The 18,658-nt window shown below is 26.3% G+C and overlaps 2 protein-coding genes across 2 annotated transcripts in view; one reads left to right on the top strand and one right to left on the bottom strand.

The window, feature by feature from the left end:
* The window catches only part of LOC132917984 (transcription termination factor 3, mitochondrial), a 235,294-nt gene that overhangs the window by 103,415 nt on the left and 113,221 nt on the right, over positions 1-18,658 (bottom strand). The gene's annotated exons all lie outside the window — the stretch shown is intronic.
* LOC132918041 (uncharacterized) lies at positions 11,764-16,273 on the top strand. Its single transcript, XM_060979095.1, has 6 exons — positions 11,764-12,537; positions 12,904-12,985; positions 14,380-14,479; positions 14,553-14,669; positions 15,407-15,565; positions 16,202-16,273. The coding sequence occupies exons 1-6, from the start codon at positions 11,784-11,786 to the stop codon at positions 16,271-16,273; spliced, it is 1,284 nt and encodes a 427-aa protein (XP_060835078.1). The 5' UTR covers positions 11,764-11,783.

Raw genomic sequence — 18,658 nt, 5'->3', positions numbered from 1 at the left:
AAAATAACCTAACCAAATACCGGCTGCAGGGTACCATACACACATTCCTTACATACGTCTATATTATAATCATGTCCACGCTCTGCCGCCCGCATCTGATCCCGCACGCTATTATTTACGAATCCAGCGAGACCCATGTAAGGATATCGACGGAAGAAATGGCACGCTGTTCGTACGTGTGTAACGCGATAACCATCGATAAACTATATTTTATGTGGGAAACCAGGACCGGAGGTAGATGACCTATAGAGACAAAGTGTTAGAAAATGGACTACATTTGGCTATTAGGCCGTTAATTATTATTATTATTACAAACATAATTAAGGCGATCTCTTCCGTTTGATCTGCGATCAGCGAGCAAAATTTAAATTGAAAATTAAATGTTTATTATGCATTGATATTAAACAATAGAAAATATCATAGGTCAATAGTGTGTGATCCCAATTATTCATAATACAGTTTTACAAACAATTAGTGCGAACAACTTGAACAAGCATCAGTGCCGGAATAGTCACGGGGAAAGATATGTTGCATCGTATATGAAAGCACTGCAGTTGCAGCACATGCCATCTTGCTCTACTAATATTAGCCCCATGTAAGTAGAATATAGATAAAATGTATTTTGTAATACATATTAGGACAATTGATAGATTTATTTCCGGAAATATTATGCTATTGTTATTAGGTAGATGATATACAATTACTTATTGACTTCAGTATAATATATTATATACTTATACAAGTACTTATTATAACCTTCTACAGTCTCATGTACAAATTCAAAGCAAAATGGTTTAAAAGTGTATATTTCTTTTCGTTGAATTTTTTTCCTAATAATTATTCAGTATAATAAAAATTAAACAGTTACAATATTAGTATATAGTAAAATTAGTAATAGTTAAGACTATATTAATCAAACTTAAACAAAAACTCAACATACATGTTATTATACATCCCTGCTTAGCTGAAAATACGTGCACCCATTTATATATAATTTATGTAAGATATATAAAATTGTTATAAAAAAAAAACATTATTGTGTTCAAATAAGCTTGACTGGATCATATTGAAATGAGATAAGCAATTTTAAATGCAATTTTACTTTAGTCGTGTATTTTATATTTGGTGTTTTGTGTACTACATTGCCACTCTACGTTTTATTAAATCGTAGACGGATAACTACACCTGAGAGTCTTAGTAGGTTGAGGTTATAGTAATTTATCTTGTATTTCTTCTTCTTCTTCAATATATATATATATACGTGGGATCGAGGCATTAGTCTTACACATTTAAAACTAAAACATAATACATTTTTTAAGACATAATATATTAATACAGTATGTTATAAAATATAATTTTTTAATTAAATACACATCATCTACATTATTCTACAATAAATATTGACTTTTATAAATAATAATAATTAACAACTAAATTGTTTTGAAAGTTTATTTGGTTGTGTCTTGAGAAAGAGCTATTATTATATTATATTTAGTTCTTTTATTTAATAAGAGAAAAGCTTGTTCAATTAGTTATCAAATAGTAGACAAATACCTAAATTTATATGTTGGCGTTAAAATGGTTTGAAATCTGTGGATATATACCTACTAATTTTTTATTGATAGTTTCAGTTTATTTTTTAACCAGTAAAATGCCATCATATAAATTTAATGTATATAGGTACTAAATGTGGTTTATTGAATTTTACGATCACTTAAATAGGTATAAATTTTCTTATAACAATGTGGATATAAACAAGCATGTAATGATGCTGTCGCATAATATGAAATAAGTATATTATATCTATATAAAATGTTATTTTCGATAATTACAAACTTTTACCTGCTTACGGAGATCAATTTATTCAGCGCGTGATGAGAGTATGTACTCGCACTAGTAGTGGTATAGGTAGGTACTTAGGTAGTGTATTTTAACTTAGATGGTAGTTGAAAAATTAAATCAAAGTCATCAATAGTAGGTATATAGGTACTTAATAGTGTTATTGCGTTCAATGTCTCAAAAAGTTGTGTGTTTATGTATAGAAACGTTTAATAATGTAGCCTTAGAGGTAATAATAATTAGTTTCAGTTTGTTGGAAATAGCGCTTAGTTTATCGGATCGTGTTTTGTTATTATCACTACAGGGGTACCCATAATTTACATAAAGATTAAATAGAAAAAATCATTTTATGAAACCGTTTTTTTACATTGGCGGTAAAGAGGACAGAGAGGCGTTTTCAGCGAAGCTCTTTATAATATTATGTATTATATTATTATTGATTTCGGACATTTGTTTGCGATATTACTCGTATAATGTATTATTATATTTTTATATAGTTTATTGTAGTACGCGTTTAAATATAGAGAACAAAATCAATGTAAAGTTTCCGGGTCATCTATGCACGGACGTATGGTGGAATTTTGTATTGTAACGCGTGAAAAGAATTGGCTTTACCATGACCTGGATGCGCATTGCCAATATAATATCTTAAACAATATAATAGCTAGACGACCATACATCGTGCAGACGGAGGACGGTTGTCACCCCGAAACGAAATAATAATAATTGATTAACTGGCGATTGCGTTTATCCGATTTTCACAGATCGTGAACGAGTCGATTGTTATAATATGAGACTCGCGCCGAAATACTACGGCTGACGAATACTGCCGCAGACGACAATAATATACATATAATGGACATGCAACTATTGCGTATACATACGTGATGAATCATCCAAGATGTTCCTGCTCCTAAAAGAAAAGTAAAACGGAATATAAAAAGTTTAAACCAGTTTTCAAGTAATGTAACTAAAAATGTATATAATTTCGTTGATTTGCATTATTTTTAGTGTTTAACGAATGGCAGAATTCTGATTTATTTTTTTCTCTCGTACCTCAACTATCAATTACACAAAAAATATTATATGTAATTAACTATTTCTATGATAAATTTTAAAGCAAATTATATAGTTATAGTCTATTCAGAACTTTTTACATGAATAATAATAGTTAATATTATTTATTTTACTATTTTAGTTTGAAAGTTTCAAACTTTCATTATATATTAAAATTGCCTTCGATTTATTTCAAAAAATAATTAATTATATTATTGTATATTATTATGTATGACAGAATAATGAATTGGTCAGTAAATATCAAAATATCCATACAAACACCTAAATTAAATAATGAAATAGGTATTATTGGATTTGAACAGCCTTACCGAATAAAAGAAAACGTACTAGGCTGTTCAATATGTAATATACTAATATTTACCTACACAATATATAATATTATATAATTTTAATATTTTGAATAAAAAAACATCCTTTAAGGACGACGTATCTCTTACGAAAATATGTGTACATTTCACATTAGTAATAGTTTCGACTAGACACAAATATAAAATAGACACAGTTATAGCTGTACAATGTGCATATATAGATAGACGTATGTTTTAAGTTTTTACATTCAATAGTAATAAGAATAAGAGATTTTACGACTGTGAATTCGTAAACATTTTTAATGGACGTCCATCAATACTGCCCACTACACTTGTTACTTTATTTTTTGCTTTAATATACATGCACGGGCACGGTTCTAACTAATCAAATTGTGTACCGTTTTTAGACGGATGCGTGTGACGAATTCCCATTGAATTCAGAAGCAAAAAGATATAAGTATATATATAGATACTGTTCATTTTGTTATCATATTTTTTTTTTTATTTTTTATTTTTAATAACTCTAAACGTATATTATACGTAATATGCATATATATATTCATCGGCAGCAATAATTTATTCGTACACGAATTTTAGGTATCGCTTATGAACGGAGTTGTCGAACTTCAAATACAATAATAAATTATATTGTTGTAAGTTTAATGTAGTAGACGACAAGATGAAGTGGAGCCAGTGGAAATAATACACGAAGAAGAAATATTATGGTTTCCATAATACTGCTTGCGTGGCTTGTCAGAAGCGCCATCACGTTTTATTTTTCCCATGTCTTATACAACAAAAAAAACGTTTGATAGACGTTTGATGGATGATCTCGACAGTGTATTTAGGTCAGTGAATAATTTTAGTTAAATAATTGGAGTCCTGAAATAAGCGCGATGAAAATATAACAATTTTATTAACGAAGTATAAAAAAACAACTTTTTCGCGTCGTTTATTATTTATTGTCCGTATACCTATAGCTTTTCCTACTAATGCCTAATATTTCTAACTTTCTATCTGATTTTTTACTAAAGAGTGTATTTGATTTCAATGATTTTATTAATTACGTTAAATTAACCTTATGTTCTGTAATCTAAATGTTTTTAATGAATTTGGATTTATGAGAATATCCCGAATGTGTCCCGTTTTTAATTTTTACTTTTTTCATAGTCTGAATGCGTTCGCAGTCTTATTGAAAAATAGTATTCTGTTGTCCAAATGCATTTAAAATTAAGTTTGTCTTTTACCTTGGTATACTAAAAGTTTGATCGAATAAATAAATCCAAAATCTATATACTTACGGCAAACACGTTGGCGTCATATTCAAATTTGTAGTCGAGATTATCGCAATCAAAGAGAAGGATGAATAATAATACTATTAAATATTAATACAATTAGATAAACATTAGATAAAATATAAATAAATAAATATTAGAAATATTAGTATTGGCTATAACTTATTTGTTAGGTTTCAAACATTTTGTTTTTCACATATATTTTGAAAATGACTAAAATCTACTTTTAGAGAGGATACCCTCCCCTCTTTCCTTCACTAAAATATTTATTGGTTTTAACGTATTACCAGAAACTGAGTGTAATGAGTTTAGATGAACTATTTTGTTTAACAAAATAATACATAAATAATGTGTTTGAGTGACTAGTGAGCTCCTTATACTGTGTTTGAACGAGTATAGTACAGAGGAGACGTGTTCAAAAAAAATATATCGACTGTGATGGTGCTATACGTTTTAAGAGTCTTGATGACTTTTTTATCGACCTGTCCCTTTCCATGTCCACCGGTTATGAAACGCTTGGTTGGTACTATGGTCAGAAAACCAGAAAAAAAATATTTACATTATTTAATGAAAAATTAAATTAGATAAATAAGAATTTTTGAAAAAAAGTTGAGACAAGTCAGATATGTCAGGTGAAATTAAAATTTTAAATTACACAAAACGAAAAGGGGTAAAAATGTAAAATTTTAAGAAAACAATAAAAAAAAAATACATTTTTAAAACTTAATATTAAATAACGCAAAAAATAAACTAATTAAATAACTAATAACTATTTCAAGAAAAACATACATTTTTAATTATATCCATGACATTCATATGGAGTATGTCATAATGAAAGGAAAAATGGATTGATAAAATACTGCCCAAACGTATAATAAGATATTAAAAAACGTCTCCAAACACACTACAATTTTTTAAAACTACTCACCCAGACGCACTATGATAAATTTGTCCAAATGAAAATCGCGCCCTCTCCCAAATATCAATAAATTAACTTCAAAGTTGATGATTAAAACATTCATTTTACTGCTCCTAAAGAGTTACATTAGATAAAATAGTATTTTATACTGCATAAGCAGTGATTTTCCACATCGTTAACTTTTAAAAGCTTGTTGCACTCGGCAGAACATGTTTTATCACCTTAACTATCACATTAAATATCACCTACTATACAATTTTATTTGAACTTTAAAATGCATGTGTATAATAAAAATTATTATAACTATACATACGAGGATTTACTATTATAAAATATGTATTTAAATTATATTAATTTTAGAAATATCTAACTCACCTGAAATTGGCTACTATTTAATTATTTTATGAATTAATATGAAAGAATAAACATATTTATTTTTAATTTAAATTTATTAATTAAAAATACGTATATTGAGAAGCGCGTAGTGACTAGTGAGACTACTTATGTATGTCGCTATATAACATCATAATAATATGTATGCATGTACACAAAAGTGTACATTATAAACTATAGTCTTGAACCAAAATTGTTACCATTTAAATTGTTCTCACTCAAAATTACGATGTTTTTATTGTGCGTCTTACATGCACGGTGCATAACATATGTACCTAGTCTATGTAGGTACATCAGTACATCATGGAACACTATTTTCATGTAAATTTTGTAAACATTTTGTATGCAATTAGTGTATAGTTTATACTAGTGACTAACGGGTTAGTCAAAGAAATAAATAAAAACGATGATAATGTCGCCTTCACAGTAACGGTTAATTTATTTCGCCGTATTCAAAAACCCACACGGTATATAAGAATGTATTAGTGGTTAAAACATTTTTCCGACTCACCGATTAACTAGAATACCGATTACAATATATAGCTATTATATAGGTGTACATTTGAAAATTTTTTTTATAAGGTTTTGATTTTAAATAACGTTTGTTGAACACAATTTTGATAAGATAAATAGGTAATTACAGAGTTCTGAGAAGAACCTATAGTGATTGTATGACGATGTGATTTTTTTATGTAGGTGTAAATACTAATTAATGTATACTCATTGATTTGGGTATAATGTATACATACGCATAACAGACAATCAATTTCCTTATACTTTTATTTATGTGTGTAAACTATCTCTAAATAATTGTTTTACAATAAGCGAAAGTTGCGAATTCTAATTGATATTTAGTATTCAGGAGTCTTAAGTCTAGAATCTTGAAAAATATAACTCTTCTTTTAGAACCGATATAGACTTACGGAATATAATTCTCTGTTGTTCAGCCCAACCTTCGAATATAAATAAAATCCAAATGTTTCAGCCCAATGTCTTTGTCAAATTGCTAAAGCACCCTTTTATGTTTCAAATCACACTCTGCACAAAGACTTCTTAATTCAAATTCTACATAATGTAACTAAAATGTTCTATAGATAACTTCAATCCAATCTCCATTACTATTGCAATTATTTCTTCTCTGAACTATTTGCTCTCGTCATTCTAGGTGATCCAGGAAGACGACTAGATAAAAAATGGAACGGTGGTTTTCTAGTTGACTAAATACACACACATAATGCCATAAAGTTCTATTAATGAAGTCCAAATAATCACCTATTTAACATATCACTTTCGTTTAATATAAAATATTTAGCTTACTGCAGATTATGAAATATATTTACAATGAACAAAACAGAATACATAAATATATTTTATAGAAAAAAAGTGTATTATGGGGTTTTTGACGCATTTATTTGATTTTATAAAGGTTTCAAATCATCATTTATTGCAATTAATTTTTATATTTTTTCTTGTCTAAACGGACACTATTACTGTGGGTTAAACATTAAAGATATTATCAATTATCATCATTCATTAAAATGTACAACTTTAAACATGTAGATAACGTAATAAAATTCTTTAAATATCCCATGAGGCCGAATTTTGTTTATTAGTTACTGATATACCTTGTACATTACTTACCTATATTTGTAAATAGGTATATTAGTTTAGCCAATCATACCTATTGTATATTTATTATTATTGCCTATAGTGTATAATGTATATGTATACCAAATATCGTGTTTCTCTGTTTGCTGTATAGTCACCAATGTATAGAAGTGTTTATAACAATATAATTAATAAAATGAAGTACCAGGATATGTTTAATGTACAGAATCGAAGAATTTATACTTTTGTGAATAATTATTTGCACTGGCGACAGGACGTGCACATAATAAATTCATTGTTATTTTTCATCGTATTTACAGTTAAACCGCTCGCTTAGAACGTGTTTAGGTCTTGTCTCATTACACCCAAATCGATATTATATTGTTATTAACATTATTATACAGAGAATAATGTATACATGTTAGATGAAGTTTCAGTCGGCATTTGTCTGATGACTGTGTCATAGTCAAAAAATTAAAAAAAAATCCTGTTATGCATTATTTACTATTGCAGTTTCTTATGCAGTGTCTATATATGTGTGTGTGTCTGTATTCAATTTTGTTAACGTCCAAAAAAACCATATAGCCTTTCAGTGTTGTGTTTTTTTCAATTAACATTTTCCACGGTCGACACATTGGGACAAACGACGTAATTTGCGGTCTTTTTCACTGTTAAATGTCTATCGCCGGCTGTTTCTGTGCTCGTGCAGCCACCGGTAGCGGTCGGTGCAACAGTTATACGTACACCAACTCGACGATTGTATTATATTATTGTCAAGATCTTCACCGCAATTCGACATTCATACATAATATATATACCTATTTGATAATGTTGCAGCCGTTTGTTGATGTGTGATGACTTATAATAGCTTTATTGTGTGTTTCATCGTCAGAATAACAACGGTTAATATATTAGAATTTTTCTCACAGTATACAGTAATGTAGTTAATTATAATATATAATGTTATTATATTATTGCAGTTTAGCTATTATGCGGTTTTTTTCATTTTTAATTGTTAGGTTTTTACAACGCCGTTGTTGGAATTGAATGTGACCGCCTATAGTAGAGGATTTATGTCGATATAAGTAAATTTATTTTTTCCAACTAGGTTTATATTTATGATGTAATATTTGTAAGATTATACATACAACTTTAGATACATATAAAAATAATAAAAAAATACTTAAAAATTTAACTAAAAATTAGTTATAAACGTTTTAAGTAGAAAATTGTTCCAAGTTTTCGCATTTAGCGCTGCCATTTTTTAAAAGGCCAAAGATCCTAAAGAACCGCAGTTATAGACTTTAGGATTGTAGGACTTATAGTATGGTTTTATATATTCAGGCACTCTTTAATTATATTTTTGATGAGTGCATAATGTATTACATATGTGTTAACTGTTATTAATTCCCAATCATAATATAGAATACCAATGAATTGTCTACATAACTATTTATAACCTATGTATCTGGGCATTTGGCGCTTTTGAGAATAAAGTATAATGATTAAGGATAAAGTTATAGGAGATAAAATTTACATGCAGAAAGAAAACAAAAATATACATAAAGATTGCTCTGTATTATTATACTTTTAATTATTTACTATTTTTACTTAACTACTATTATTATTTATTAAATTATCTTACAATCAAAAAATGAATACATCTATGTAAATAAATTCAATTTATTACATTTATTGGACCTTGAACATTTTCAACGCCTAAATGACGACGATTGTCCGAATAAATATTTTTACAACGGGAAAAAACTTCTATAAATCTTAAAAGTATATTTATTTGTGGAAATATTATAACATTCAGTTTTAATTATTACTTTTTTTCATACCTTCAAATTATATACAGTCAATTATTTCATTGAAAACAATCATTCACATTTATATGAAACTACAGGTTTTGACTTCAATTATTGTTTTATGGGATAAATTGTATTAAAAATAAATACAGATTTACTAAAAATAAATTTATATGCATGAAAAATAATCATTATGTTATTCTTAAAAAAAATAACAAAATATGAAAAATATGCAATAAAAAAACTACAAACATGAATTCACAGGTTATAGAACAAATTTTTAGCTTACCTAGCTATAAATAAAAGACATAATATGCAATTTCTATAACTTCTCAACCTTAATAGTGACTAATAATTAAAAATGTTTGGTCATTAATATAATAAAATCATATATTATATTATAATTATAGAAAATATATTTCAAAAATATTATATGATATTTTAGATTTACTTATTTAGAATTAAAGGGTGACCCAGTTTAGGGTTTTGGGTTAAATAGGTTATTTAGTTCCAAAACTAATAATCGTATTTCGTATAAAAGTCGTAATCATAATAATGAATATTGTGAATGTAAATAATTATATACCTTATTGGCTAATCGAATGTACAAAGTACTGAGTAGTGTAGGTGTTGACTGTCGAGTGTAGTATTTTAAGAGATATAAGTGCTGTTAAAGAGTTGATATATGTATCATTTATAAATCTTATAATGATTAATAATAATATGTTTGGCATGTAGTTGTTATAGGTATAATTTTAATATATTATTTTATAAAAAAAATATGTTCTCACTAATTCACTTTTCAGTATATGTGAAGTTATTATTTTTTTTTATTTGGAGAAATATTCATTTTTTTTTCAATTATTATTTTCAAATAACCAAGTTAAATTTTGTAGATGAATATACCTCACTTATTGTTGAAAAAAAGACCGTTATTATAACATAAAATAATAGTTCGTAGTTCTGAGAAACTACTGCGTTCTTCGTTACCAATAAAACTATAAAAAAAAAATGATAAAAATACTAAATTGCTGTACATAATATTATATACACATGCATAATATAGAATACTCGTAAATATTTAATGTTATAATATAATCATTATATAATAAGAATATTATAGGTTACTAAATTTATGATTATATATTGTGTTTTTCGTTTTTAAGGTGATTATTTACAATGTTTATTTATTCCTTTTCTTAAATCAAACATTTTGAAATTCGAAATCAAATAATAATACATTTTTAAAAATAGAAATCCCTACGTAAATAGGCAAAGCATGGTAATATGTACAGTTCTATATCATGAGGTAGTATTGTATGTATTTACAATATATAAGTTACAATCAATGATTTTTTTTATTACAATTCGCTGATGTATTTTTAACGAAATAACAAATATAAATAGTGACTGCAGAATACTCCGTTAATAATTAATGTGATTTATTTAGATTTTATAGGTTAAAAAGTTTCTAGACATTATATACTATAATCTAAATATAATACCTATAATAAAATATAAATGAAATATAATTGTTTTGACATTGACATCTATCAAACTATCTTATTTTATTTCACTGTATTTTTTGTTATATTGGAATTAAGTATAAAAGTATGAAAAAGTTTTACAACTTTTTATTACATTTTTATAATAGTATATGATTTATTTATGTATAAATTCAATAGGTATTCAGTTAAACTATAAAACTTTTGAGAACATAATATTTATTTGTATTATTGAACAGATATTGGATGAAGTAGTTCTTGTTTAAAATTGTTTAATTTTAATGATTTTGTGCTGGAATACATTATGTGTGCGTAAAAACTAAAAAAATATCACTTTATTTATAAGGTACGTACTATTCTTATTAATATTTATTATTAATTTATTATAGTCATCAATACTTGTGTATAATATTGAAAATAATTAAGATACGTTTTTAAATGACGTAATAAATTAGAATTGTACTGATTATATTTTATTTTAGACAAAATAATTAAAAAAAAATGTTGAACAATGTTTTTTTATTATTATCATTGTATTAGTAACAACGTTATTAATTTGTAACTTTAAAAGTATTTAAAAATAGGATTAGGTTTATGACTAAATATTAATCATCATATTATTAATTGGGTTTAAGCAAATTTATAATAATATTTTAATTATTTCATAAAATATTTAAAAAGATATAAAAGTATAAATAATTATATAGTAAAATTTATATAATAATCTAGTCTAGAGATAACGAAAAGTAAAGGGACACAATAAAGAATAAACAATAGTATGTTTAAAATTGGCTTCTTATGGCTTCTTGATTATTACACATTATACACACATAATAATTTAAAGATTATTCGCTGACTCGTCGCTTGTCGGAGACTTATATTGATTTAAGATAAAGAACATATTATATAGATATATGTGCTGTAAACTGTACAATTTTAAAATATATATATATATATGATATTTGTGTTGAATTATGTTTGATTGTCTTAACAGAGTTGTACGTAATTTAATAATATCGTCGTGTGAAATGCTGAATTTGTTAGAAGACGGGGACTGTATCATGAGCTTGGTAATGGCCAAATGCTCTGGTCTATTCTACATCATCGATCCGAAGAGCGTCAAACTCGGAGGCCATAACGTTTTTCATATTGCAGTAATGGTCATGATCGCGTATACGGGAGTTATAATATCAATGTGTCCGTTCGGTCTTTACCACTGGTCAAATGATGTGATACAGTTCATTATTCAATCCATCATATTCACCAACTTTCCGTTTGGGTGCTTTAAAGCTTTTACGGTTGTCCGCCACTCGGATAACATTCGACGATTTCTGGACGTGACGCGCTTTGATTTCTTGTCCAGCGCCATAACGGATCCCGATTCAGCCCGTTTCTTTCGAATGTCTCGCAACATATTGTTGAAATTTACAGGTTTTTTGGCCTTAAGCTGTCATTTCCTGCTTTTGTTGTGGACGCTGCTGCCGTTTTTCGTCGTCGGTAAATCGGTTGAAATAAAGAATCGCGACGAATCGATCAGCAACTACCACTTAAGCGTGTACAATATGTATTTTTTTGTGTCCAGCGAGACGTACAACGAATGGCATCTCATCTTTCACCTAATCGAATGGATACTTGGGATATGTTTTGTAATATTCATGGTACTTTTCGATACGTTCATGATCACGTCGTGTATCGCAATAACGTATCAAATGAAATGCATCGTTGCTGCTTATAAAAGACTGGGGCACAATCGTTGTACGACACCAAAGGTCTATTTCAATGGTAAGTTTATATTACATACATATGCCCTAAATAGCCTAAACTGTCTATATTAGTTCGTAGTGGTTTTTTTCGTTTAACCATAGGTAGCTGCAAATATGTCTAAACAATGCAGAAATCAAATTAACATATTAAAATTTGTAGTGCACAGTAATAATTGTTTTTTATTTCTAAAACTAATTAATACATCAACTATAACTATTTTAAATTGCATTTATTATTATTTATTCGTGTATTTCATTAAGTTTTAATATACCTATGCTTACTTAAAACATAATTATAATTTATATGCTATTGCCTATTAGTGTATAAAAACATTTATGAATGTATATTTTTTGAAGAAATGCTAAAATGTATGTATTACTTCAGGTGCAATTGAATCAGATAGTACAAATAATGAATATTTAAAAGATTTGAAATTGATTATTAAGCATCATCAAAAAGTGTTGGGGTAATATGTTTTACATATAAATATATTTTAAGCGTTATTTAAGTATAATAACATTGTAACAAAATTTAAATGAACATTATTATATCTAGATATTTTCGAGTGATATAATACACACAATTAAAATTACTAATAATTATTACAAACACTCATAACTATAAATTATATTTATAGTTGTAATTTTAATTTTAATATATCTATAAATAATTAGCTATTATTTGTATTCACTATAAGTAAAATGTTTAATTGTGAGCTTGTACTACTTGTAGCAACTGTGTTCTTAAAGATGTGTGCTGTAAATTTACCAAGTAAATTTATACCAAAAAAAAAAATGTTGTGTGGCCTCTCTAATCAAATACATTCAAAAACGCCTTCCTAGAATTGTAAAGAGATATCGTTTTTATCAACTGATAATAATAAAATAATTATTGTACTAATTATATTATATTCTATTTGTAGGTAAACTGCTAAAAGAACTTGTTGTGATTTGTGATATTATAATTTATCCTACTTGTTATAGTTTATATAGTTTGTTATTATTATTTGTTATTTTAACAAAAAAAAAAAAAAAAAGATAATAAATAAAGGAATTAATGTATTTAATGTTGATAATTTATTTATTGTATCATGGATAATTAAATATTCATAAATTGTGCTAATACAGAAAAAATTGTAATTCTTTATTGTTACTATTATAAGAAAAAACTAAATTTTACTTGTATACACAAATAGAAATAAAAAAATCGTATTTACTAATAGAATCTATGGCTCTAAGATTTAGCTGTTCTACCATTTTTACCACTTTAGAGGACGCTACACCCGCTTGTGCTGTCTTACAAATGTAAAACATAGCAAAAACTTTTTTGCGTGGGTAAGAACCGAGAAGGCTATGCTATAGTAAGAACTACGAAACGAAATTTTCATCCCAAAAAAAGGGAACTTTGGCTGTAAAATATCGTTTTTTTATTTAGATATCGTACCTAACTATAAAAATGTTATTCAAGTTCAGAAATAATGGATTTTGAAACAATAAGTCATTTTTTCGTATAAGTGATATTAAAAAAATAAAAACGATATTTCACAGATAATGTTTTCAACTATATTTGAAATCTTAACTATCACTACAGTTTGAGTGGTTATATCCCGCGCAAAACAGCTTTTTTGCTATGTTTTACATGTGTAAGAAGGAGACAACACATACGGGAGTAGTGTCTTCTTAATTGGTAAATATACCAATATTTTTTTATGAATTCTCCATCTCTATGTATTTTATATAGCTGATACTTTTTAATGACTGACATAAAATTCTTTATTTTATATTTCAATAAACTGCTAGTTATCCTTATCTTATATTAAAATAATTATGTCCTAAATAATTGTCTTATATTTTTTAATAGGAAAATGAATGATTTTTATAAGATTGTTCGTCCAGTTATTCTTCCTCAATTAACTATGGCTTCATTTATAATCATATTTATTTCATTTATGATAACTTGGGTAATTTAATAAACCTATATGAGTTATTGTATTTACACAACGTATGCCTTCATTATTAATTTTTTTTTTTTAGATTTATTTTAATGGCATGTTACTAACGTCAATACAATCGGTAAAAATATGGAGTTTTCCTATATTTTTCTTTCAAATATATTATACATGTCTCGTATTTGGCAATCTAAATAATCAGGTAAATTATTTACTCTTGATAATTGATTGTATATGTACTATTTTTATTATAATTAATTATAGGTACAAGTAAAATACTAAGATTATATTATATAATTCAATAATTGTAAATTTATAATAATGATAATAACATGAAATTGATCTAAGTTCAATTTATTTTTATTTATTTATTGCATTATTATGATAATTTTAAATTATTATTTTATAATACCTATATAATTTATTTATTATTATAGTTAAATTATATGGTTTTTGGACCATTGTATTTTTAGATGGCTGGTTATATTTGTATGTTTAAAAGAGAATAGATTGGTATCAACAGTTTTGAATGACGATGTTGTTCTTTTTTCGTAATGCAATCATGTATAATTTTTAGATGCTTATTCAAGAATATTCAATAATGGAATTTTTGAGGGGTTAGCTTACTAACATACCACAGAGCATAGGTTATTTTTGGAGGATATTGATTGAAAGGATTATGTTATATTTAACATATTATGTTAAAGAATTATATTAGATAATTTTAAAGCACCTATACCAATCTCAGAAAAATAAAAACGGGAGATTAATATTAATGTATAATATACTAATAATTTTTGAACAATTAAAGTTTTAACAGTAAACGTAGTCTATAGTAAATTATAAATACTATAGTAGGTATTTAATAATATTTTTTATTTGTTCATTATAACTTATAAGTTTCTAAGCGGTTTTCTCATTTATATATTTTTTATCTAGAAAACCGTAATGAACTTGGCTCTCTACTCCAGTAACTGGACACATATGGATATACAATTTAAAAAGTCACTTTTATTGGCAATGAAAATGCATGATGCCAACAAATTAAACATGAAATTAACGGCTGAATTGATTATCGACTTAGAACTATTTTCTAGTGTATGTGTAATATATTTATAATATTACTTACCTAATTAATAGTTTAAAATTATGTTTAATTGTTAACTATTGTATACAATTATAGATATTTAAAAATAATTATTTTGTATGGTTGAATATCTTCTTTCTTCTTGAATATTAATATTTATTCGTGCAATTTTGAAAGTTACAACATCAGATAGCTTTTTAAAAACATTAAGATTTCCAATATCTAATTATCATAATTTTATTAATCATTTCCAAAATCGTCCAATTTCATAATTTTTTCAGTACCCACATGATAAAATCATTCTTAATAAATAATAATAAGTCTCAAATATTCTAGAACAATTTTTAAATGATTTAACTATAAATCAATTTATTTATGGTCCCCGATTGTGATTGTAAATTATCGGACTACCTACTGACTTCGTATAATAACATAATGTTAAAATTTCAAATAATATACATTGTTTGTATATAATTATGCTATTATAATTTATAATACTAATATTTTTGTATCTTACCTCTTATTTCTACTAATACTTGATTTATTGAATATAATGTAAAATGTATTATTTTATTTAGTTACTAGTTATGTACCTATATTTGCTATTACTTATTTTATGATTACTAACAATATTCACTTTTTTCCAGGTGATCAATTTGTGTTATTCAATTTTTTCGGTTTTAGTCAATTCTCAATTGAAGATAAAAGATAATTTATAAAAAAAAAAAAAAATATTTTCTTTGAACATGCAACGTAGTACATAGTTATTAATATAGTGAAGTAAATTGATAAGCTACGAAATTAAAAAACAGTTTAGTTACATAACTTAATCTAAATCAAGTATATACATATAGCAGTAAAATATTGATAGAAAATAATATAAATATTGATAAATTATGAATATTCGTTGTACCATTTGGAAAATATAATTTATTTTTTAGCTGTACAAATGGAACAATATAAGAATATGCATGTAACATTAAAAATTGAAAGTTGGAACGTGTAAATTAATTTTTACTCTAATAAGCTCAGGATGTGGGCTTGTACAAAATAGAAAATAGATAATAGATAATCTGGAGCAATTTATGTGAATAAATTACATGTAGGTAGTGGGGATATTCTGAGTGCGTCCCGTTTTTAATTTTTATATTTCTCATAGCCCGGATGTGTCCGCAGTATTATTGGCAAATTATGTTGAATAGATAGGTACCTATTTTATACACTACCCAGAAAACATAAAAAAAAAAAATCAATTAACAATTAAAAAACAAGGAAATAAAAAGGAAGTACATGCAAGAAAATTTCATGTATCGAAAACAATAATATACACGTGTACAAGCCTCGTACATCAATTTCAAAATAATATAATATCAAGACTATATTTGTCAAAAGAGTGGCATTTAAATACCAGCATTTATAGATTCTCTAAAATAAAAATAAAAATGTTTTTCTTATTAAAAAAAAACCTTTAAAGAATTAGTACACTGACCCAAAGTATCAATAACAACCGTGAACATTCAGTACACCGGTAGATTACCGCTTTATGAGAAATTTTATAACTATGTATAAGTACATTTAAAAAACACTGTCATAAATATAAATCATAATATGGAGTGCCTATTTATTTACTTAAGGTATCACACTCGTCTCTAAGACAAGATTAATAATATGAAAATGCATATTATGATTGAACTATACTCAGATGAACGAACATACAAATGTTTGCATACCTATGACATATTTTTAAATACGCATCAAAACATTTTGATTGCAGTCCATGTTGTTGATGGATTTATTACATTCTACACTCTATAGGTATAATATGATGCAGTATATACTGCATACATCGATAGTAGCGATTCGCTACAAATATGGATTATTATTGTTACTCGTATTTATATTATATTATCCACAGACAGCACTTATAGTATATTGTTATTATCATAGTAGTATAAGGTAATATATTATTGTTGTCTTTCGTTTTTACTGTGCCAACAAATTAAAGTAATGTTTATAAAGTCGGAGAGAGTATAATAGTATTATTCATTTTATTCTTGATTTTTCTAAGAGTACGTATAGAATATAATAATAATAATAAAACACATTATGTTTAATGCTATACTTATTTTATTATAATATTAGTGAAATATCGACAATGAAGAATTTCCCTAAGTTTTCACATTTAAGAAAATGTAATAATATTGCTCTTTGATTGTAACTCTCGAAAATTGTATAGCCATATCGATAAGTGACAAAAATCTTCTATTTTATACACTGCAATGAAAATAATCTAATGTATTTCTATTTAAAATATATTAAATATATCACATGTCGAATTGAAAAGATAATTATTAACATTATTTACAGGTGAATAATATATTAATATACAATGTCTCAAATGCATTTTGATTTCTTTGTGGATATAAATGAGAATATGAGATAGACGAGATACAATCGAATTTACGTTAAACCGAAGAGAAAACGATACAAGTACTAACTGAGATATGCTTATGAATAATTTCAAATAAGCAGCTTTAAATCATAATCATAACTTTATATCACAATTTATGTTATAATAACAGGAATAAACACATTATACCTACATATTACACATAGTTAGTAAAATAGATTTATATGCCTTAATATGTAGAATGTAGATATACTAACCTACTAAATGACTTTTTTTCGTGCGTACACTCTTATTGCATATCATATGTAAACATCTTACTACAAAATAATATTATAAATAAATTATAATAATACACATGGTGGACGACATATTATCCGAATGTTATAAACACGCTAGTGTGTGTACGTTGACAAAAGTGTTAGTGATCCGTGAAAATTGCCACACTTGTTCCGAGAGCTTAACGACGGAAATCGTCGTTCCCGTCTTAAATACATACACACATAACTATACCATACATTTTTTAGAGCACTCGAATAATAATGTTATTTTAATAGCGTCACAGAAGAGGCCAAAGAGGGAAAACGTAGTCTATAGGTACGCGTCTCTGCCGATATATATACTTAACCACTTAGGTACCTATAATACCTATAGTTCTATAATCCTCGCGCCGCGGTTTATAATATAGTTCTGCTAA

The sequence above is a fragment of the Rhopalosiphum padi genome, chromosome 1 (assembly GCF_020882245.1).
Source record: "Rhopalosiphum padi isolate XX-2018 chromosome 1, ASM2088224v1, whole genome shotgun sequence".
Taxonomy (NCBI): Eukaryota; Metazoa; Arthropoda; class Insecta; order Hemiptera; family Aphididae; genus Rhopalosiphum; species Rhopalosiphum padi.
This window is presented reverse-complemented; position numbering and strand designations above follow the sequence as displayed.

Excerpts from the sequence above, each read along its gene's own strand:
- LOC132918041 (XM_060979095.1), top strand. The coding sequence starts at position 11,784 with ATGCTGAATTTGTTAGAAGACGGGGACTGTATCATGAGCTTGGTAATG. Across the intron at positions 14,670-15,406 it reads TTGGCAATCTAAATAATCAG|AAAACCGTAATGAACTTGGC; the intron begins GTAAATTATTTA and ends TTTTTTATCTAG. Across the intron at positions 15,566-16,201 it reads ACTTAGAACTATTTTCTAGT|GTGATCAATTTGTGTTATTC; the intron begins GTATGTGTAATA and ends ACTTTTTTCCAG.